The 24591-nt window shown below is 40.6% G+C and overlaps 1 protein-coding gene across 3 annotated transcripts in view; it reads right to left on the bottom strand.

Annotated features, from left to right (window-relative positions):
• The window catches only part of ZSWIM8 (zinc finger SWIM-type containing 8), an 87830-nt gene that overhangs the window by 24228 nt on the left and 39011 nt on the right, over positions 1-24591 (bottom strand). For 2 of the 3 annotated variants that reach the window (XM_081955857.1, XM_081955856.1), the window contains exons 6-15: positions 23864-23945; positions 23392-23512; positions 18535-18736; positions 17289-17464; positions 14630-15629; positions 13669-13800; positions 11424-11603; positions 10359-10542; positions 8277-8375; positions 7919-8043 (exon numbers count right to left, since the gene is read on the bottom strand). In XM_081955857.1, coding sequence (XP_081811983.1) covers positions 7919-8043; positions 8277-8375; positions 10359-10542; positions 11424-11603; positions 13669-13800; positions 14630-15629; positions 17289-17464; positions 18535-18736; positions 23392-23512; positions 23864-23945 — 2301 coding nt within the window. The remainder of the gene's footprint in view (positions 1-7918; positions 8044-8276; positions 8376-10358; positions 10543-11423; positions 11604-13668; positions 13801-14629; positions 15630-17288; positions 17465-18534; positions 18737-23391; positions 23513-23863; positions 23946-24591) is intronic. The other variant, XM_081955858.1, reaches the window with a different exon arrangement.

Genomic DNA, 24591 nt, shown 5'->3' on the forward strand with positions numbered 1-24591 from the left:
ACGGATTGCCCTTCAAACTCTGGCAGGATCAGAAGAAAGAAACATATGGCAAAAGTACATGGAATTAAATTTCAATTTAATCTTACAGTACATTAATTCATTACAGTAAATCTGAATATTTAAAAACACTCCTCTTCTATCTTGGTAAAAATTACAATTTAGTTGTCCCCAGAATATGTCCTTGACTTATAAAATAATTTATTTTTATTATATTTGCATGCAGCCTATTCTCAAAGGTTCTGGGCAGATGACAATTAAGATAATCATAAAATAAAGATCAATTTCTTCAAAAATAATAAACCCACACACATCATCATCATCATCATCATCAATTCCTGTATAGAGCACATTGGGCAGCAAGTGTTTTCAAGCGGTTTCAATCATTTGCAGCATCTTCAGCATCATCCCAAGGGACATTAATCATCTTAAGATCTTCCTTAACTGTTTGGTGCTAGGTTTTCCAAGGCCGGCATCGTTTTGTCTTTCCTTCAGGAATCATCCAATGGAGTACAATTTTTGGACGCAGGTCTTTAGGTAAAGGTAAAGGTTCCCCTCGCACATGTGTGCTAGTCGTTCCAGATGCTAGGGGGCGGTGCTCATCTCTGTTCCAAAGCCGAAGAGCCAGCGCTGTCCAAAGACATCTCCGTGGTCATGTGGCCAGCATGAGTAAATGCCGAAGGTGCACAGAACGCTGTTATCTTCCCACCAAAGGTGGTCCCTATTTTTCTACTTGCATTTTTACATGCTTTGAACTGCTAGGTTGGCAGAGTAACGGGAGTTCATTCCGTTATGCGCAGCTAGGGATTCGAACCGCCGTACTTCTCCTTTGTAAAGTTTTTTTATTTTTTCATTTTCGTAACATATAATCACATGTATACTATTACATAGCCAACATCATGTTGTATTATTAAATGTTTACATCAATTCATCTTACCATCAACTCCCAAAAAACAATTATTGGCTCTTCTGCTCTCCATACACTATATTTACACTTTCTTCTCCCTCTCTCCTCCCCTCCCTACCTCCTTTCTTCCTGAACTTCTGATCGACAAGCTCAGCGTCAGCCACTGAGACACTGTCTTTAGGCATATGTAATATATGGCCAAAAAGCCGCATTCGACATTCATTCACAGTTTTCAGGTGTTCTTAATCTAATCTTTGTAGTACTTTTTCATTAATGATGTGGTCATGATATGAGACATGGAGGATTCTTCTCAAGCAGCATTGTTAGAAAACATTTAACTGTTTAATCATCTTGGCTGTTCACTTCCATCAAACAGAGCTTAGAATTCCAAAAGCCAAAAGTAATCAATATTATTGACTTCAAAAAGTTGATTGACTCAATTCATCAAGTATCATTATGGAATATCGTAAAGTTCTTTGGTATTCCTCAACATTTTGTAAAAAATTTCAGAGTCTGTATTACAACACTAGCTACTAGGTACAAACGGAATTGGGCAACACAGCTTTCTTTAACATCAATACAGGAGTAAGACAGGGATGTATACTATCGCCATTCCTGTTTCTCCTTTCCATGGACTTCGTTATGCATAGAGCAGGGGTGTCCAAACTTGGGAACTTCAAGACTTGTGGACTTCAACTCCCAGAATTCCCCAGCCAGCATGGCTGGCTAGGGAATTCTGGGAGTTGAAGTCCACAAGTCTTAAAGTTCCCAAGTTTGGACACCCCTGGCATAGAGCAATGGATAACCCTAGCTTTGGCATAGGGCTTAGACAACACCCGATCTAACAGATTTAGATTTTGTGGATGACATTGCTTGGTGAAACTGAGGCCAAAAAGATTGGCTTATGTATAAATCTTTAAAAGACTAAGTTTATGCAAGTTGAAAGTGCTCAGGATAATATGCCTATAATGGTCCTTGTCCAGGCTACAGAACAAGTCCAACAATGTACTTATCTTGGTCACAGTTATATCTATTGATGGAGGTACACGTAAGAACATTAACCATAAAATTGGCCCTGTTTCAACACATGCACTCAATTTGGTTTACGACAGTATTATCACAAAGATAAAACTCTTCAGGAGTGTTGTTTTACCAACAGCAACATATGCTTGTGAAACCCACACATAACTCAAACAAAAATGGTAATATTAAAATAACAAACCAAAAAGATAGGCAGTCATACACGTAAGTGATTCCAACCTTCACTGACAACATAGCCTGTGCTAAATAAGTTTTAACATTTTTTCCCCTAAAAGCACAAGGTAAGGAACAGATTGAATCACCATGGGGAGGTACTTGCAGAATATGAGACCAACAACAACCAGAACAACGGAAAACCCATTTACTTTTGAGGGTCCACCAGAGGAACATGTTAATAGTAGGGATTTGGATGGAGCTGATTCTATCTGAACCTGTTGGATGGGCAGATAAATACAAGGGAAAGTGGTCCTCAGGGATTCTAGTCTAGAATCATGTAGGCTTGTAATGGTGACAGTCAACATCCTAGATGCACAGGGAGGCCAACAGGCAACCAATGAAATCTCCAAAGCACTGTAGTCATAAAACAATGTGTCATGATGCACTCGCTATTGCCCTGGCCATCACATTTTGCTCAAGTTTTGGCTTGTGAATGAATTCTTTCCAGGTACACCCCTCCAAAGCACTTTAAAATATTCAAAATAGGAGTGACTAAGGCACAAAAGATTGTGAAACTGAGCCTTGTAATGCAGGAATGACCACAATTTGTACATACAATTTAACTGTATAAAAATAAAAACTGTAGCCTGCTGATTGAGTAAGAGCTACAAATCAGGGCAATTTCCTTAGAATCAGTTACCCAAAATCTCTTGTCATTCTATCTTGGGTGAATTCAGTCTGAGCCTATTTCTCCCAATAGCCTTCAGTTATTGGATCAGCTGCAAAGCAGGGAATGGTGTGACACCCTGGAGGAGCAGTAGAGGACCATTCTTGCATCCAGGCTTGAAGCAGGATTTTGGCCTGAAATCCAACAGCTGAAGACCCAGATAATCTACTTCTAAAAAGAGAAGATTGCAGGCCGGTCTAAAATTACCAAAATAATTGCACCTCATTCTCCCTCTAAAAATACTATGGCTTGAATTCAACCTCCTGTCACCTTGCAAGAAATCTTAACCAACCATGAAGGGTAGAGGTCCAATTGAGCAGTGGCAAACTTGACATTACAGATAGCCCTGATTCCTCAGTGCCCAGATCACCTCAAAGCAAGCTCTTGTCATCTCCAACCCTAACTCTGTCCAACTAAAATTCAACTCTATTTTATAATTTTGTTTGTTTATTTATTTATATTGATATTTGCCAACAGCTGCAAGAAGTCTTCCTTAAAAGGGGAAATGTCACCTTAAAAAGGGGCTGCTGGAATAATGTTCAGCAAATATAGTAAAAGCAGCAAAGTATGTCCAAAGTATTTTGCCACTGAATGCCAGTGTCCAGTGTGATTCCACATGAGTCTTCCCCTCCAATCATGATCTGGTTAGCTTCCCCATCCTTCATTTCCATGAGCTATTCTGGAAAGTAAGGAGCTGCAGCAGTTCTGTGAGAGGGAAGAGGTTACTCTAGCACAAGTTTCCTTGTTCCTCTCTTATTCCAATGGATCTTGATCAAATTGCTCACCAGCTCTCAAACTCCTCAAATACTCTGTGAAAACCCATTGGATCCATTAAATGCCTGGGGTAGACTGATCAAATTGCTCCTTCCTCTTTTTTTGTTCTTTTTCTTCTTTCCATATTACTAGAGTACTGGAAATAAATCATGGAAAGGAAATACAGACTCTTTCTATCTAGCAGGACTACCAGATTCTGCAACAGCTTTGTTCCCGAGGCCATTCGTCTGGTAAACTCGCAATAGTCTTTTTTCTCGCCATATACATGTACACATCCAAACTAGACTGTGTTGTTTTCTGTGTCATATAATATATGTGGGTATATGCATAATTTTGTGTTTATTTATTCTGTCATGGTTATGTAGTGTATATTGGAGGTGGTGACCCTCTGAGAGCTGTATGTAACAAAGTTTTATTTTAATGTATACCAATTAGTGTACATTCAAAGTGACAATGAAGTATTCTATTCTATTCTAATTTCACTCAATATTCTATTCTATTCTATTCTATTCTATTCTATTGGATAACTTTTGGGCATAGTGGGAAAAAGGTAAAAGAAACATAAACCAAACCAATCTGATGGTTGGAAAAGACTGCAGACATTATTTGGGACACAAGTTCAGCAGCAGTTGCTAACTGCTTTCGTTGCATTTATTTTATACAATGACAATAAAGATTGTTATTAAACATGAAACTCAACCAACTGAACATTCAAAAATGCATCACAAATACCGGTGACTGGTGCTAATGGTTGATACGGTTTGCTGCCAGCGTCCTAGGTATCAATCAAGTACCTTCTTAAAATGTAAGATGTTCCGAGTAGCACAGTTTTTTGCAGTTCCGCTGGTGTTATTGCAGGAAGCTGCAATTTGTTGATGTATCTTGTAAAATTCTTGGACATGGTGCAAAGTTTCCCGATGACAATGGGTATCACTGTTACATGCTTCATCCATAGCCGTGTAGTTTCGATGGCCAGGTCGCGATATTTCATTATTTTTTCTAGTTATTTTTCTTCGACTCTGGCATCTCCAGGAACAGCGATATCAATAAACTGTACACTTTGGCCCTCTACAACTGTGATATCTGTTGTGCTCCAAATGACAATCGATTTGTATTCGAAACTCCCACAAGATCTTCACCTCTCATTTTCGATAACTTCTTCCACTTTATGTTCCCATGACTTTCTGGATATAGGTAAATCATACTTTTTACATAATGACCAGTGGATTAATTTAGCAACTCAGTCATATCTAGCTTTGTAATCAGTTTGTGCGATTTTGCTACATTCACATATTAAATGTGAAACAGTTTTGACTTTGTTATTGCAAAGTCAGCAATTTGGGTTGTCAGTGGATTTTTGTATCTTCGCTTTCATGGCATTAGTTTGTAGTGCTTGTTCTTGAGCAGCCAGTATTAAACCTTCCGTTTCTTTCTTGATAGTTCCCATCTTAAGCCATGTCCATGTCAAGTTGTCATCACATTTTCCTTCAATGTTTTTCAAGTGCTGTCCATGCAAAGCTTTGGTTTTCCATCTATTTAATCTGTCATCCAGTTGTTTTTCCTTATATTCTGCCTTTGTTTTTGTTGTTTTTATGCTGTTCTCCGTTTTCACAGCCTGCAGCAATTTTTCTGTACTTTGGTTCACATAATCATTCAAACTTTGTTTTTCTTATTCTACAGTTTGATGGATTTGCAATAGCCCCCTGCCCCCTATTTTTCTTGGCAGGTACAACCTGTCAATGTCACTCCGTGGATGTAAAGCGTGGTACGTATTCAAAAGTTTGCGTGTTTTCCGGTCCAGGTTTTCCAGTTCAGCCAGAGTACAGTTGATGATTCCAGTTGAGTAGCGTATCACTGGAACTGCCCATGTATTAATGGCTTTAATTATGTTTCCAGCATTCAGCTTTGATTTTAATATTTTGCGGACCCTCCTGATGTATTCCTTTTGCGTTGACTCTTTGACTTTTCCATTCAAGATGTTGTTGTTGTTGTAATTATTATATACAATACAATAGCAGAGTTGGAATGTTGGGGCATTCACAACTTCTGGAGGCAATCTGTTCCACTGATTAATTGTTCTAACTGTCAGGAAATTTCTCCTCAGTTCTAAGTTGCTTCTCTCTTTGATTAGTTTCCATCCATTGCTTCTTGTTATGCCCTCAGGTGCTTTGGAGAATAGTTTGACTCCCTCTTCTTTGTGGCAACCCCTGAGATATTGGAACACTGCTATCATGACTCCTCTAGTCCTTCTTTCTATTAAAGTAGACATACCCAGTTCCTGCAACCGTTCTTCATATGTTTTTGTCCCCTAATCATCTTTGTTGCTCTTCTCTGCACTCTTTCTAGAGTCTCCACATCTTTTTTATATCGTGGCGACCAAAACCGAATGCAGTATTCCAAATGTGGCCTTACCAAGGCATTATAAAGTGGTATTAACACTTCACGTGATCTTGATTCTATCCCTCTGTTTATGTAGCCTAGAACTGTGTTGGCTTTTTTGGCAGCTGCTGCACACTGCTGGCTCATATTTCAATGGTTGTCAACTAGGACTCCAAGATCCCTCTCACAGTTACTATTATTGAGGAAGGTACCACCTATACTGTACCTGTGCATTTCGTTTTTCTTGCCTAAAAGTTGAAACTTACTCTTTTCACCATTGAATTTCATTTTATTAGATAGTGCCCAATGTTCAAGTTTGTCAAGATCCTTCTGTAACTTAAGCCTGTCTTCTGGAGTGTTGGCTATTCCTGCCAGCTTGGTGTCATCTGCAAATTTGATGAGTTCCACATTTATTCCCTCATCCAAATCATTGATGAAGATGTTGAAGAGTACTGGGCCTAAAACAGAGCCTTGGGGTACTCCACTGCATACTTCCCTCCATGTAGATGCAGTTCTATTGAGGACTACACGTTGAGTGCGGTTGGTCAGCCAGTTACGAATCCATCCTGTGGTGATGCTGTCCAACCCACATTCGTCTACTTTATCTAGTAGTAGGTTATAGTCTACCTTATCAAATGCCTTACTGAAGGCCAACTAAACTATATCAACGGCATTCCACTGGTCCACTAATTTTGTCACTTTGTCAAAGAATGCAATAAGATTAGTCTGGTATGATCTGTTTTTGACAAACCCATGTTGGCTTTTGGCTATTACTTTGTTTACTTCTAGGTGTTCGCTAATTTGTTGCTTGATTATCTTTTCCAGAATCTTTCCTGGTATTGAGGTCAGGCTGATAGGTCTGTAGTTTCCTGGATCTATTTTTTTTCCTTTTTTGAAGATGGGAACCACATCAGCTCTTTTCCAGTCCTCTGGCAGTTCCCCGGTGCTCCAGGATCTCTGAAAAATATAGTTATGGTTCTGAGATCTCATCTGCCAGTTCCTTCATAACCCTGGGGTGTAATCCATCCGGTCCTGGTGATTTGAACTCGTCTAGGGTAGACAGGTGTTCACTTACCATTTTCTTCCCTATTTCAATTTGTGTTCCTAATCTGATTTTTGTGGTGCTGTTTTTGATAGGTTGGACTGTTTTATCCCTTTGTGTAAAGACAGATGCAAAAAATGAGTTAAACAGTTCTGCTTTCTCCCTGTTGCTTGTCACCTTCATGGAGAAAGCAGAACTATTATTATTCTTATTCTTATTATGTGGTTAATCTTTGGTGAGATTCACAGCTTTGGGGCTGGTTGGTAGCTCAACAGCTTGAGTCGTAACCAAGGACCAAGGAACTGTTAAGGTAACATTGGAGATTATGATGATGATGATGATGATGATGATGATGATTTGGTTAATCTTTGGTGAGATTCACAGCCTTTGGGGCTGGTTGGTAGCTCAACAGCTCGAGTCCTAATCAAGGACCTAGGAACTGTTAAGGTAACGTCGGAGGATATAAGTTGTTCCAAGTAGGGTGGTTTTTTGTAGAGTCAGAATTGTTGTTGTTGTTGTTGTTGTTGTTGTTGTTGTTGTTATTATTATTATTATTATTATTATTATTATTATTATTATTATTATTATTATTATTTCTTCCATTCTAAGCATCCTTTTTGTGGTCTCATGATCAAAGTAGAGTATGTATTTCTCATCCCATGCTTCCCAATGCACACAGAAACCTACAGGTGCATTATAGGGAAACACACAGGGGCAACTCACACATCATCCACCCTGATTAGACTCTCTCACACACATGTACACATCAAACAACATTGTAAATCTTGAAAAGTCTTGCGAAAGTTAGTTGGTTTCCAAGAAACTCTGAAAAGCTTAGTTATTTAAAAATGAATAAAATATGTCCTGTTTCTAAACATTTCTAAAAATAACTTACCTTTTTGAGTTTAGACTGATCATCCTTGTAAGTGATCATCAGGGCTAGAGCTAGATCTCCTTTCTCTCTTCGAGTACCTTCACACAGAAGAGGGTGCTCTGCTTCACTCACTGTTGTCTTCATGCCTGCAAAGCAGAATTCAAGGATGTCGTCCTACTTTATGTAAATACGAAAAGATTCCTGCTAGGGCAAGACATTTTCTCCTAAAATTTCATTTAAAAAGATTATCTGCTTCTTGTGTCCGGGCTTTCCATTATTTCAGTACCATTTAGGTGATTCAAGAATATACATGACATGGGCAGGATCTCTTTTAAAATTATAGGAGCAATTGTGGAGGGGGGGAAAACTAAGCACTTACCAAGGGCTGCCACGGCTGCCTCAAAGCCAAGTTCTTCATCTCCAGGCATTTCATTGTTCCAATTACGGCTTGGAGGTCTCGACCCTGTAGGAGAAACCACTAGGAGAGGAACAGAGATATTACCGTATTTATCGGCGTATAACACACACTTTTTTCCCTGAAAAATAGGGGGCAAATGATGTATGCGTGTTATACGCCGATATAATGTTAAGAAGCCATGTTTTTACAGTTTAATACGGCCCTTTAACAGCCCTCCCTGCTCTATGTAAATGCGGCCCGCCCACGGCAAGCAGAAGACCTTTCAAATTTCTCTCCCACCACCTCTTTTCGCGCGCTCACACTTCGCCTCCTTCAAGCTCCGTGCTCGCTGGAGGAAAAGGGGAGTGGGGGGGGGGGTATTTCCGAGTTCCGAAAGCAGAAGACCTTTCAAATTTCTCTCCCATCACCTCCTTTTTGCGCGCGCGCACACACTTCGCCTCCTTCAAGCTCCGTGCTCGCTGGAGGAAAAGGGGAGGGGGGGTATTTCCGAGTTCCGAAAGCAGAAGACCTTTCAAATTTATCTCCCACCACCTCCTTTTCGCGCGCGGGCACACACAGGAAAAGCAGACAAGCAGGAGAGAGAAGAAAGAAGGCAGGAAGGCAGAAGGAAGGGAAGGGTGGAACTGGAAGGGAGGCAGGAAGGAAGGGAAGGAGGGGAGGAGGGAGTAAGGATAGACAAGCAAGAGGGAAAGAGGAAAGAAAGCAGGAGGGCAGAAGGGAGGTGGAAGGAAGGAAAGAAAAGCAGACACGCTGGAGGGAAAGAGGAAAGAAGGCAAGCAGGCAGGAAGGAGGCAGAAGGAAGGAGGGAAGGATGGAACTGGAAGGGAGGCAGGGAAGGAGGGAGGGAGAAAGGAAGGATAGGAGGATAGGGAAAGAGGAAAGAAGGCAGGCAGGCAGAAGGGAGGGAGGTGCAAGGAAGGAAGGAAGCATAGATAAGCAGGAGGGAAAGAAGGCAGGCAGGCAGGAGGAAAGAGGAAGGAGGGAACTGGAAGGGAGGCAGGAAGAAAGGGAAGGAGGAAGGGTGGGTGGAAGGAAGGATAGACAAGTAAGAGGGAAAGAGGAAAGAAAGCATCTGAATGTACTAAACACGAGTCTTCAGGGAAAAGATGCTTCAAAGTTCTTTATTTGAAATTTAAATTTTTTTCCTGAAATTTCCCTCTTAAAATGAAGGTGCGTGTTATACGCCTGTGCGTGTTATACGCCGATAAATACGGTAATTAGCTCTACAGAGAATAAACATTGCCTGGACTGGTAAATAAAAAAAAACAGTGCAAATATTGTATTTTAACAACTTATACAAATATCGCTACAGTTAAACAAGCATCATCAAATTTTCTTCAGTACCCTATTGAGACATTTTATCCTCCTGGAGACATTTTTTGTACAACTCTAATTGTAATTTAACACATGGCACAGCTGGTAATTCAGAATGAAAAGAGGATTGCGGCCACCACAAGGAAGAGTGCGCTGTTTTGACTTCCTCAGAGCTGTAAAGTATGGTCTTAGATTTGGTGCTTTATCTGGAAAAAAACCTGTAGTAGAGATTCAGCAAGTAGTCGACGAAACTGACCATCTGCTTTAAGAAGCTGGGCATAACCCCTATTAAATAGAGAAACCTTGTCTCCCTGGTGGTGCCCACTTTGACTCCCATCAGATTCAGGCCAGCAACAGGGATAAATTAGTTTGTACTCCAAAGTTTCTGTAGAGTAATTTATAAGAGGGCTATCTGTTGGAAATATTAGGACATAGTTAATGAATAGTCAGTTTGACTAACATAGGGATTCAGATAGGCTTATTGCATACTCTAGGCTTTGTGATTAAGGCTAAGCTCAGGACCTCCACAGCACATGTGAGCATCTGGTCGAAATCAAGTGTGTAGCAGGTTTATTTTTTTAACCTTACAGAAAACACGGAAGCTCTTGTGGACACTTGAACCAACAGACATAAATGAATGGACTGTGGAAACTGCACTGAAAATGTAGAGGGACGAGCAAGTCTTTCCTCAAGGGGCTTTCTCTTTGGGTAAATAAGCAGGAGTTTTACCTGGAGCACATAAGACATCAAATATGAAGCTAGCTAGCATAAGAGGCAGGACAGGGCGGTAATCACATAGTGTTCCTTCCCTCAGCTCTTCAGCCCTCCCCCGGATAGTATTCATCTCGCTAGAGCCAAGTGGGATCTTCTTCAACAAGGCCACAATCTCAGACTCCTGGTATGCCAGCTTGACCTGTGTGATAGGGATCAGGAAGAAACATGCACAAGGCCTTTATTTTAACAAACGCATTATTGTTCACAAAGACTGGATAATAACATTAAGAAAAAAATGCTTTGTAGTGATGCGTAAGAATTCTTGCCTGAGGCCGAGAGGCCTGGTTTTATCCAGTGAAAGCTGCCAAGAAATTCCCTAACTTTGGGGACAAAACTCAATCCTTGATACTCTGCAGAAAGTCTATGGAAGTCTGTGAAGAATATGCATCTGGAAGTGCACATTTTGGAGAGTAAACTCCAAAATAACCAGCTAACAGATTCTACCAAAACCAATGCAGGTAGTCCTTGATTTATGATTTAGCGACTATTTGACAGCACTGTAAAAAGTAACTTATGACCGGTCCTCACACTTACGACCATCAGTGTCCCTGCGATTATGTCATCACAATCTGGGTACTTGGCGACTGACTTGCATTTATGACAACTGCAGTGTCCAGCTGTTATGTGATTGCCATTTGCTGACAAGCAATGTCAAAGGGGAAGGTAGCAGAGAAGGTCATTGGTCACAGTCATGTGATGTCTCATTTAATGACCACAGTCCTCAAAAATAAATTTCCCAGATCCAGTTGTGGTCATAAGTTAAGAACTACTTATACTGTATCACTGGGCTGTAAAAAAAAAGTCACCCTGTTGTAATACTACAACAATTGGACACTATTTTTTATCCAGAGTTTAGGGGAAATTATTTCAGCCAAACAATTTGAACCAAGAGCTGGAGGTGTAAACCCAAAACCTCCGTCAGTTTCATGATCTTTAGGATTCTCTAGCTACGCAATTTCCTCCCCCGCCTCCTCCCCCCATGAAAGTGCTAAATAAGGCACAAAGCCATCCTCTACAGACCTCCAGGGCCTTGGTAGATGCTGGGGGCCTCTGTAACTCCAGAGCAAACATGCCAATCTGGAAAGCCAGATTGTGATATTCCTGCCGCTCACTCAGGACAGTCAGCAGAAAAGCAGCTTTGGATAAAGTGTTTGTCGCCATCCAAGTCTGTTTGCTGGTAGAGACTTTGTTTTTCTTTCCCTGTGGGATGGAGAATTAGAAGGCTGAATGTGAATTTTTCTGCGCTTGATTCTATAAAAAAAACAATTTACAAATAACAAGCATGCCTAGGAACTTATTCCAATTATGTGCCATCTCAAATGTATAAAAATGTGGGTTCTTGCCAGTCCTTTTCCTTAATATATGCCTAGTCATAGTAGCAGCTAACTACTCTTGGCTGAGCAGGATTAGACACAGATCTGAAGGGAGACGATCAAGATATCCCAGGCTACAGACAATACTAGGAAACTGGAAGAACATTTAACAAGAAACACAATTGCATTTTCCCATGTTGCTTAGCTTAAGGAAATCTCTACCCTTTTATACATCTTTAACATACATATTTGACATGCATATTTATAATCAGAGAAGTGCACTTCAAAATACAGAGCAACTACAACTGAGTAATTAGCTTCATTCATATTAAAATACAAATTTGTATTTCCTATTTCCTAGTCTCAGCTGAAATTCTACTGATTTCAGTTGTACCCCATCAGGACAAATTCAGTCTAGACCAATCCCAAGAAGATTATGTGAGGAAAAATCCATACATAAAATGAAATGAAGCTTTACGAAGTACAACAAAGAATGCTATATAATTTTAAACACCATTTGATGTAATAGTATTTGTTTTTATTTGCACTATGTCATAAACATTTTGAAAGTAAAATGCAACTCGATTTTAGCATCATTAAAGAAATATTGGTTTTTTTTTAAAAGACAGTAGACTTTTAGTAGACAAAGCATAAATTTAAAGGAAAAAACTCTCTAAAATTTGCAATCCATTAATGTTTTACCTTCACGCTCTCGTATACTTTAACCAATAGGTATTTTAGGAATAAAAAGATATGAGGGTCAAATATACCTGCCTGTCCTTGGAATAAGGATAGGACATAAGCGTGTTTTAATGAATAAATAAGCAATGTGAGATTTCTTTTTTCTACAAGGTGACAAAAATATGCTCCTCAAAAACACAGCTCAACAATTTGATGTGGAACGGAGTAACTCTATAATATGGATTCACTCAATTCTTCATATATTGCACTACTTGCAGTCACATATTCAGTATTCAGTATTTTCTAATCTACTTTTTTTGAGAGGCTATTTGGTGTTGCCATTAAACATCAGACTAGACACCAGGAGATTGTGAACTTGGCCCCCATTTTGAGCATAAAGCCAGTTGGGTGCCCTGGAGAAGTCCCTCTTTCAGCCATGGCAAAGTTGTTAAGGGAGTTTCCAAGAATTGGACACAATTGAACAGAAGTAAAAAAAACTTTTATGGCAAAATAAATAGGGAGGTGTTCCTATTTATATCAAAAAGCACTTTTACTGATTCAGCTATTTTGTTTTAAATTTTAATCACACCTTGCACTAGAATTCAAAAGTTCCTTCAATGTTTCAGTACTTTTATCATCCAAAATCATATAATCCTCACCATCCACTTTTCCTTGTTCATTTTTAATCCCAACACACAATCTTTGAGGGAGTCCAGTTGCTTCCTCTACTCCCCTGCAACACCTATTCTTACTCCCAACTTTTTTTTTCTTTGAAGCCCATTATCCCACACTGAACAACATCATTCTTTAACAGTTAGCAAAATAATAATAATAGTCAAAGCTCTTCAGAAGATGCATCCTTTCCCCTCGCCAGCCTTCACATAGAAAACATAGATTCATAGGGCTGGAAGGAACCTCAAGTTGAACTAACCACCATCCTCTCTCATGGTTAAGAAAGGAGATAATCATTAGAGTCAGTACAGATTGTTCTGCAGCTGACCTGTTGTTTCCCCACCACCATCAGATGGAGAATTGGGACAGAAAGGATTACTACAGATGATGAAGACATACAATGGGGAATGCACATCAAAAGGAGAGCAGTCAATTATCTCAAAATATCACAGCATAACTATTAAGTGGTGCCTCAAAGTAAGGGTTTATACTTGTTACAGCATTAAAATTATCCACAGCAACACACACATCTAAATCTCCTACTAGCTATTGTCCAACCCCGGTCTTCCATTTAAATTATGTTTTTATCAGTATTTTACCTTGGTTGGGGGTTGCTCCACTTTGAGATCAGGAGGGTTAGCCAGTAAGTCTTTTGCAAGTTCAACAGTAAGACGGCAAGCTTCACTGCTATAGCCATGTGCATGAAGAGCCTCTGCGCAGGCAAACAGGATCTGTAAATTGAGAATTGCAGCAAACCAGTCTAATTCTTGCTTTCTTTGCTCTCAGTTCTTAGTCTTATGGGCCTAGGAACTTCCCTGCTGAAACTTATGGCAACTCTTACTGCCACTTCCATGTGAGAAATAGATTAAAACTACAGTGTTTGTTAAGTCCTCCAGTAAACATATCACAAAAAAACCCCTCAACTTTCTTCAAGTCCCCAGTAAAATCTAGCCACTTGTGAGAAATGCTCCTTGCACTCCCTTACCAACCCCTACCTGCACCACATTTGGAGTGTGTGACTCTTCAGGTCCAACAAGGAAAGGTACTCAATGGCTACCATGTGAAGCAAGAAACAAACTGAGATAAACACGTGATGCTGCCTTACATGATCCACGTGTTCAATGCATTGTAGTCTGACTGATAGTTTGAAATCTCAAGCAGAAGTTCAATTATGTAAGATCCATTTGGAAATGCAGATACAAGGGATGCAATTCAGAACTTCTGCGTTAGACGTGTATCCTACTACCAAATTTTGCACCTAACATGAATAATCCTAAAGTCTTGTCAAAATGACTGACATAACACAGCATGCTACATATTATTATGCAAAACATGCCTGAATTACATTCTATTCCTTTTTCCTTGACCAAGTGCTGCAGATGTTGATACACAGAAGAATAAATTATCAATATTGATACAAATGTTATTTATAAAGCTGTTATCTTAGTTTAACAGTCCTTCCCTGTTACATAATACATGTTTTCATTCTTCCCAGTAGAAACATATACTGTAGGAGTCTAAAATAAAGGGAGCACAGGAGTCAGGAGCTTACAGGCCTACCTCCATTCGGTTTTCTTGCTCCAAGGGTTTTATTCCAGCAAACATGTCTTGTTCCTCTTCAATCCCACCCTCTGCTTTCTCGTCTTCTTCCTTAGCCACCTCCTGGGGATTTAAATAATAAACTTGGTAATCATCTTCTTCCTCTTCTCCTCCAGCAGCGCCATTTTCCTCCACCTCTTTTGGCTTTGAACATACCCCAGCACTACTTTCATCAGGGCCATGGAGGTCATCATCTCCACTGCCCACTTCCTCCACGGGTTCCTTTGAAAGTTTCTTGGTGGAAGGACTGCTTCTGAGGGTCGGCTCGGTTGCCTCAGAGAAATACACTCCACCATCATCCTCAAAAGTATCTCTGTAGCTTCTGCTCAACGGGCTGTCTGTGAAGCTGAATGTATTGCTCGCCTCTGCTCCAAGAGCCAAACTGCTGTCATCTAAAGTCAATTCAGCCAAGTCTGGCTCCAAAGAACTGTCCTCACTGCTCATACGACGCTTCCCGCCATGTTTGCTGGCTAAGTTCTTTCCCACCGGAAGCTTGCCCTTGTTCGCAGCTGTTTTATATGAAGCTTTATCCCCTTCTGCTGAAAGTCTTCTCAAAACCCTCTGGGGGCCTTCAGACACAACTTTCCGTTTCCCAATAAGTTCTTTGGGGCGCACAGCTGGCTCCTGAGAGACAAGTCGTGACCTGTCTCCTAGCTGCAAACATGTCCCCATAGCATCTGTCCCATGGCCTCTCCCTCCATCAGAAAAATTTTCTATACACAGTGGCCTGCAGTTCCTCTGCTGGATGGCCTTCACCCAACAAAAGGAATTCTTTTTGTCAGCACTGCTGTAGGTGATGCCTGGAATAGGATATGCCTCCTCCCAATTGAAGTAGCAAGCTTCCACGGCTGGTTTGAACCCATGGAATAACTTCTCCAGGGACTTCTTATGCTGTCCTCTTTTGACATTGTCTATTACCTTCAACTGCCACTGCCTTAGCTGCGTGCACAAGTCCCTTCGGCTAGCAGTATGGAAGAAAAGAAACAAGTAAGAGGCAAAAGTGACCCATTAAAAGCAAACGTCAAAATTTAATTTCTTTTTAATTTCTTGTTAATCAGGAACACTTACATTTTATCAGAACTCTAATATTCTAATATGCTTAATACTTAATTTCATTTTTATGTCACAGAAAAAAACCTCAAATAATCAAAGCTCCTATGAACATTCCTAACACCGATCCTTGTAGAATTCTCCAATATTTCCAGCTTTATGGACACGTGACAGGAGGAGAGGGGACTGTTCCGCGCAAGCTGCAGGCAAGAGCGCACATATGCAGCTCCATTTGTGCGAAAGGCGTGCATGTGCACCTGCCATTCACTTAAATGGAGCCTGTGTGCTTGTCTGCTGCTCGCATAAGTTAGGGTGCATGTGCACACTTGCCAGCCATTTCCATAGCCCTGTTGCAAACCCCTCACAGCCCACTAGTGGGCTGCAGCCCACAAGTTGGGGACCCCTGGTCTATTGTGTTTGACAAAGAAATTCAAGGGAAATATTCTTAGGTCCCATTCAATATGCTCCACGTTTGATATTGTCCCACAAATTTTCACAAAATTGAAAAGTGAGGATTGTTCAAGGCACTCCAAAACACTTATCTTTTTATAAAGATTTCTCCATGCTCTGTTTTGGTGGTATCTTTCAGATTGTTGTCTTACTTGCCCTGTCCCCAGATATGAACATTACGGAAAATCTGTGGAGGAACACATTTCACTATGTGGTGAAATGCATCCTGGGGGAACTAGGAATATTTCATAGAAGGATTCTGCAAGGACAAGTGGGGAAAAATTCCACAAGCAAGACCTTAGCTGCCTAAAGGAACCATTTAGAAGGTGAGGAGTTATAAAATAATGACTGGAATGGTGTCCAAGCTTTTGCATCTTTTATATTCATTGTTTCTTAAGTTGAATTTGCAAATAACTGCACATAAATAAGTATGCATTCAAATTTCAACGAAAATGTCATGCTTAATGCTATAGTCTACCAAAATTGTAATGGCTCTTGTTCACTTAGGAATTCACTGAAACATACAATTTGAACATGATGCCTACATTTTTGTAGATTGGTGTGTATCTTTTGACAAAAGATGCAGATAATTCATGTAGTCTGATGATGCTCTAGCATTAATGATGTTATCTAGTTTGGTTAATGAAATGTCTGCAAGAAAGCAACCAAGCTCAGAGAGCACCAAGGACCTCATACATGTACTCGTTTTTAGTAATTAAAAAAAAAACAGGACTGTGCTGATCTGGTAGTTGTAAGTTATAGGTCTTCAAAAGTAAGATAGTGTTTTTAATTAAAAATTTAAAACATGCTTGAGAAAAATATAAAGCAAACCTTTTTATAGAAAACATGAGAGCAAATACAGTACTACTCATTATGACTATGTATTTGAAGGACGAATACTTAGAACATGAATTCAAAGAAAGCACAGATTAAAGCGGCAATCTGGCATGAACGTTTTTAGAATATTTCAATGCCATGTAACTCCCATCCATGTTTGGAGTAAGATGCAATCAAGCAAAAAAGCTGGACATGAACATTACTATAAAAATAATAGGCAAGTATCCATTAACAGACTTTTGTCAAGGTCAACTGTGTTTTGGACTTTCAGAATTACACCTACCGATGAGGGCTGATGGTTGGATCCAAGACAGCAAGTCTCCAAAGTACAACCATCTCATCACACATACTTGCACAAGCATGAGCAGCAACTTCTGACTGGCCATTGCTCCGGCCAGTGTGCCCACTTGCACTACTATGGGATGCAGATGTTCTTACACTATACCACCAGCCAGTTATCTGTAGACAAATGATGCAGAATGTCAGATGCTCAAACTTCATACTTATTTTTCTTAATCCAGTGGACTATCCATGATTCTTCAATTCTAACTATTGTCAGAAACCAGTGCGACATATTATAAAACACAGAGTTGGAAGTCTCTTCTAGTCCAACCACCTGCTCATGGTAGGAATTCTTGGGTCATCCCAGACACATGGATTTCCAGCTAATGTTTGGAAATCTCATATAGTGGAACATCCATATTTTCTTCTAGGAGGTAGGCTGTTCCATTATTTATAGCTATCACAATAAAAAAAAAATCTTCCCGAGTATGGATTTCCATGTTTAGCTTTCATTCATCAGTTTTTATTCCATACCCTTTTCCCATGACAGTTCTTCAAACGTTAGACTGCTATCATGTCTCTCTTAAGCAATCTCAACTTTAGCTTAAAAGTTATTTTACCATTTATTCTAGGGTTTAGCTTTCATCCCTCTCACAATGTTTCTCCATCTTCTCTGCATTCCTTCCAGTTTCTTTGTGTCCTTCTTCTCATACTGAGAGAACCAGAACTGGGCATAACAGTTTAAGTGCAATCTGACTAGTAAAACACAGAGCAGTACTATTATTTTTAATGATTTCATTGCTATACTGCAACCCAAGTCGGTCGACTTGAATTTTTTCACTCTCTTTTGTGGGATTAGAGACCAAAAATCAGTACTTTGCCTCCATGAATCTTAACACACAAATTTCTTGCTTTATTTGGCCAAAAACAGCACTATCATAGAAAAACACAGGCTGAATATATATGCAATAGAGCCTTAGAGATGGTATTTCAACGACTGCCTCTTTTTTGGCTAAACACATTTAAAAAACAAACCACTCAAAATTGGCTAAATTCTAGAAATGGAAATTGATGGTGTTCAGAGGAATTGATAGTGGGATAGCCACCTCTGTCCTAACACTTTATTATTATACTGTTAGGCATTTGTCTAATTCTTCACTTTCCTTAAAATTTCTACATAATCGACATGACCATTCCATCCCACACACAAATTTCTGTGAGAATTTATTTAACTAAGGAAATAATACCTGTTCGTATGTCAGACACTGGTCTGTCAGGATCTCCAGAAGAGGAGCTGCATTGGTATCCCGCCTCTTAAACATCTCACGTACAATTGAAAGCAGGTTCCATATGCCTTCAGGTTCTCTCCCTCTCAGGGGGCGTAACAGACAGGCCCACTCAGCAGCAGCTGGGGGTTCCGTAGAGGACAGGTACATGGAATTCACATCACTGTGCAGTTGGGAAAAGTGGAGTGGGGGGAGGAGATGGGAGAACTTCAAACTGATGCTTGAACATAGGCTAATCATTTATGAAGCTCTGCATGTAGGGGATTTCTTTATAGATTTTGTCTCCCTAATACATCTCTGCAATCAGGAAGAGTCTAACACTGTTTAGTAATATCAAAAAAGAAGGACAAGAGGTCAGCCACCAAATGAATGGCAACTCCCTCCCACCAAATATTTTTGTGTCACTTCAATCCTCTTCTTCAATTGTTTAATGTAGTCATTTCATCCAAATTAAGTTTTGTGGTTTTAAAATTAGTTTCCCCTTTGAGCTGCATAAGGAACATCAATATTGTGAAATAACGTGGATGAGATTTAAGAAAAACGTAGGTTATATTCTCAACACAGCCATTTTCTGCTTTGCTCATAGCACTTTTCCCCAACACACTACAGCATCAAAATACTATATAAGATCTACATGCAGGCTTCAATTTGAAAATATGCACATGGTCAGAATTGCGTGTCATCCACATACTATTGATGCCAAATCTTAAAGTTTAAAACAAACTCCTCCAATATTTTACATAGCTATAAAGTAGGCCAATGACCAGGAGATTAAGCCGGTGTCTTTCCAGGACCCCTTCTAAAACTGGTTTCAAGAATTCTGTCTACATCCTTAAGCTGTAAAAGTAGAATAACAGTTCATTTAACTGGACAAATAAGTACTAAAGGCACATTTAGTGGATGAAAGTTTCACTAATTGTGGCAAATTACACTGAATAGAAGTGAGTCTCTAAAATTCCTCAAAAATTGGTCACAGCAAATTACTGAGCAGTTCACTCACTCTCCCATGAGCCAAGACAAAGAGGAACATTTATTACTGGTGACAGCTATATTGAACAACTTTGAATGAATCCAATGTAGTGTAATTTTTTTCATCTAAAATAGGAAACCTGATGCATTTCTTGGACTAGAGGTAGCTCAGATCTGTTATACATACTAGGAAATTTGAATTAGCACAATAGCTGTTTTAGAAACCATAGGGCTGGCTCTTGAATCTTTTTTTTTTAAAGGAGTTTGTTTGGAGGTTCTAGCCGGGGAGCGCAGCTATCGTATACCCTTGACCGAAGATCGGTACACTCCTTCTATCTGGGATGGTCGTCCTCTTCCACCGAGCACGCAGCTTCGGGAAGGACGCACATGGAGCAGGGAGAGAGGGAGGGGACACCCGCCCAGCCAGCCACATCAGCCGAATCAACCCTGGCGATCAATGGGGTGACAGATGTGGCAGCCAGATCGCCCTCACATCCTTTTTCTTAAAGGATAAATCCTCATCTTTTGAGAGCAGGTAGGAATTGCAGCCTCAATGACAGGAGTTCCTTTAGGATCAATATGAAAGAAGAATTTTCCAGTACTCCAGGGAGACAGGGGATTCCTTTGCTTTTATGATGATCTGCAAACTGGAACATTGAATAGAGAGAACGATTCAGAGGCTGGAGAGACCCAAATTTAGGGTCTCCTTTTCAGAAACAAGAGACATTATATACAGTGGGGCAAAAAAGTATTTAGTCAGCGACCAATTGTGCAAGTTCTCCCACTTAAAAAGATGAGAGAGGCCTGTAATTGGCATCATAGGTAGACCTCAACTATGAGAGACAAAATGTAAAAAAAAAACCCGAACAATCACATTGGCTGATTTGGAAATAATTTATTTGCAAATTATGCTGGAAAATAAGTATTTGGTCAATATCAAAAGTTCATCTCAATATTTCGTTATATATCCTTTGTTGGCAATGACAGAGGTCAAACGTTTTCTGTAAGTCTTCACAAGGTTGGCACACACTGTTGCTGGTATGTTGGCCCATTCATCCATGCAGATCTCCTCTAGAGCAGTGATGTTTTGGGGTTGTCGCTGGGCAATACAGACTTCCAACTCCCTCCAAAGGTTTTCTATGGGGTTGAGATCTGGAGACTGGCTAGGCCACTCCAGGACCTTGAAATGCTTCTTACGAAGCCACTCCTTCATTGCCCGGGCGGTAGGTTTGGAATCATTGTCATGTTGAAAGACTCAGCCACGTTTCATCTTCAATGCCCTTGCTGATGGAAGGAAGTTTGCACTCAAAATCTCACGATACATGGCCCCATTCATTCTGTCCTGTACACGGATCAGTCGTCCTAGTCCCTTTGCAGAGAAACAGCCCCAAAGCATGATGTTGCCACCCCTGTGCTTCACAGTAGGTATGGTGTTCTTTGGATGCAACTCAGCATTCTCTCTCCTCCAAACACGACGAGTTGTGTTTCTACCAAACAGTTCTATTTTGGTTTCATCTGACCATATGACATTCTCCCAATCCTCTTCTGGATCATCCAAATGCTCTCTAGCAAACTTCAGACAGGCCTGGACATGTACTGGCTTAAGCAAGGGGACACGTCTGGCACTGCAGGATCTGAGTCCCTGGCGATGTAGTGTGTTACTGATGGTAGCCTTTGTTACGTTGGTCCCAGCTCTCTGCAGGTCATTCACTAGGTCACCCCGTGTGGTCCTGGGATTTTTGCTCACTGTTCTTGGGATCATTTTGACCCCACGGGGTGAGATCTTGTGTGGAGCCCCAGATCGAGGGAGATTATCAGTGGTCTTGTATGTCTTCCATTTTCTAATTATTGCTCCCACAGTTGATTTGTTCACACCAATCTTGCCTATTGCAGATTCAGTCTTCCCAGCCTGGTGCAGGTCTACAATTTTGTTTCTGGTGTCCTTTGACAGCTCTTTGGTCTTCACCATAGTGGAGTTTGGAGTGTGACTGTTTGAGGTTGTGGGCAGGTGTCTTTTATACTGATAACAAGTTCAAACAGGTGCCATTGATACAGGTAATGAGTGCAGGACAGAGGAGCCTCCTAAAGAAGAAGGTACAGGTCAGTGAGAGCCAGAATCTTGCTTGTTTGTAGGTGACTACTTATTTTCCACCATAATTTGCAAGTAAATTCTTTCCAAATCAGCCAATGTGATTGTTTGGTGTTTTTTTTTTTACATTTTGTCTCTCATAGTTGAGGTCTACCTATGATGCCAATTACAGGCCTCTCTCATCTTTTTAAGTGGGAGAACTTGCACAATTAGTAGTTGACTAAATACTTTTTTGCCCCACTGTAGCTTCTCAGTGGCTAGGTAGTCTTCTCACATACAGTGCTTAATGCAAAAGTCAAGAATCTTTTAGGCATTATGGCTGTCTTGCACAAAATTGCTATAGAGCAAAACCCAGAGGATGTTTATATACAAATCTTTGTGTTTTTGCTGCTTAGCATTTATCACTCAACTTAGGTTCCTTTTTTGGCTGCTATCTCCTTGGGATTCCTAGCTTCTATATTCTAGCATTCTTCTGAATGCTTTGCATAATGGTTTGTTCATCCCAGAGCTGCACCCTCAGCTGGATCCAGCAGGAGGAACAAGATGACGAAGGTCAGCTGTGGGAAACAACAGTGGCGATCCATACATCTAGAAGCTGCAGTGGAAACAGTGACGTGCAGTCAGGTGAGGCAAGTGAGGCACAGCCTAAGCTCTCATCATCAGGGCAGCGAGTCATTCGATGGGAAACTTGCCTTTTGGGAGGAATGACCCAGCTTGGCTCCCGCTTTCGATCTGCCGCCCAACGACCGAACGGAGAAGCGAAGAGGCAGGAGAGACAAAGCAGGAGCCAAGGCGAGTCATTCCTTCCAAGAGGCGAGTTTCCTATCGAATGACTCGCTGCCCTAGACTCGAGGCTCCAGTCCAGCCTGCGGTGCTTGCAGCCCCCGCCAGCTCCTCCAGGGACTCCCAAGCTTGGCACCAGAGAGCCGCCGCGAGAGGCCAGCCAGGTTGCCCGGGCGGCGGCAGAGGTTCCCTTTGTTCTTTCGGGTGCGGGAAGCGGGGGGGGGAGAGGCTTCCTCCGCTCCGTCTGCTCCCCACATGCGCTGCCCTCGTCCAACAAGCGCGCCCCGGATTCTGCACAGCTCTGGCAGGCGGTGCCGTGGCCAAATCCCAGGGCGGAGAACGGCAGGTCGCAACTGAGCATGCCTGACTGTGGAATTCTGGGAGTTGAAGTCCACAAGTCTAAAAAAAATTGCTGCCTCACCAGCTATAAACCTCACCGCACGTCACTGAGTAGAAATATGTGGCGGAATGCAGGGTTTCTAAAAGGGCAGCGATGGGGGGGGGGGATTTATGCAAGTGAGGGAGTTGAAGTGTTTCTGTGGTCATAAATGCGGATGAGCCTAAATTCTGATCATGTGATTGCGGAGATGCTGCAATCCTGTAACTTCAGAGACCAGTCACAGGTCTATATTTTCAGCATCATCATAACTTCCAACAGTTGCTGAATGAATGTGTGTGGTGTGTGTGTGCATGTGTGTGTGTATATAAACACACACACACACACATATACATACACATATATAAATATGTATATATATACATCAAGGACTACTTGTATACACCTTATGATTCACATGTTGAAATATAGCTGATCAAATATATATAGAGTTCTCCACCTACAATTAAGAAAACATTATCTTTTACCATCTTTCTAAACCTCCAAAAACAAACAGAGTCTGGAGAGGCAAAGTGCTGATGTTTGCATTGGACTTTGCAAATTCGCACAAATTGTAAAGGAATAAGACAATTTAAGTTACCTAAATACAACAGGAGAGGGACCACAAAATTTGTGAAGAGTTTTCTTTATGTTGTCACTTAATGTAGATTCATCCAAGTACCAGGTGCTTTGATCAGAGGCAGATGGACCAGCAGTAGGATCTTAGGAAAAAGCAGACACAGTCTTTCAGTTGTTCCCAAGTGTTTGTTTCCCCCTCTACTCAAGGTTACAGGTAAAAAAAGTAGTGAGCCTTAATTTTACTACAGAAATACTGAAACATATATTTGAAACTTGATACAACATACCTTCCTACTACTTAACAGAGGAAAAGTTTCATATGAACAACTCAAGAGAATCATGATCAGTATACTTAATCTGCTACACCTCTATGCTTTTTAGTTATAGGCAACCTAAAGTGCTATCATTTTAGAAACTAAATTTATTTGCATATTTGGAAACTATTGTTTGGATTATACTTTTTAATATAATAAATCCACAGCATTATTTATTACCTGGGGCTCCACATACAGTGTTGATGGCAGTGGACTGAGAGGACAGCAGCTCATCAAGTAGACGCTGAGCAGTTGGAAGTATCTAAGAGTAAGAAAAACATGTGATGCTGATTTTAAATGTTCTTCCAGAGATAAAGAACTCAACTATGTTTATTTAAACTAACAAGAAAACATCTGGTTTTGATTAAAATTACCATGGTTATTAGTCTTTAAAATAATTATGTTTATTCCTATTATGTTTATTCCTATTTAACCTTAGTATTAATTCTGTTTCACTTATATCATTTGAATATTTTTCTCCTTTCAGGAACTGCACTGAAGCTTTGCTCAAAATGTAAGCCAATGGTAAGAATGGAAGAATATTGCAGAATACAGGCAGTCCTTATAACTGTAAGTTTAATGACAACTCAAAATCACAAGTCCTGGAAAAAGTGACTGTCTTGTGGTGGCACAGTGATTAGAATCCAGTACTGCAGGCTAATTCTGCCGACTGCCAGCAGTTCAACTTGGCTCAAGGTTGATTCAGCCTTCCATCTTTCTGAGGTCAGTAAAAACGAGGGCCCAGATTGTGGGGGGCAATATGCTGACTCTGTAAACTGCTTAGAGAGGGCTGCAAAGCACTGTGAAGTGGTATATAAGTGCTATTGCTAATGGTACAACTGTCACATCATCATCACTGTCACGTGATCACAATTCCAGCACTTGGCAAATACTGTAGCTAGCATTTG

This window comes from Natrix helvetica (genome assembly GCF_964273705.1).
Source record: "Natrix helvetica genome assembly, chromosome: 5".
Lineage (NCBI taxonomy): Eukaryota > Metazoa > Chordata > Lepidosauria > Squamata > Natricidae > Natrix > Natrix helvetica.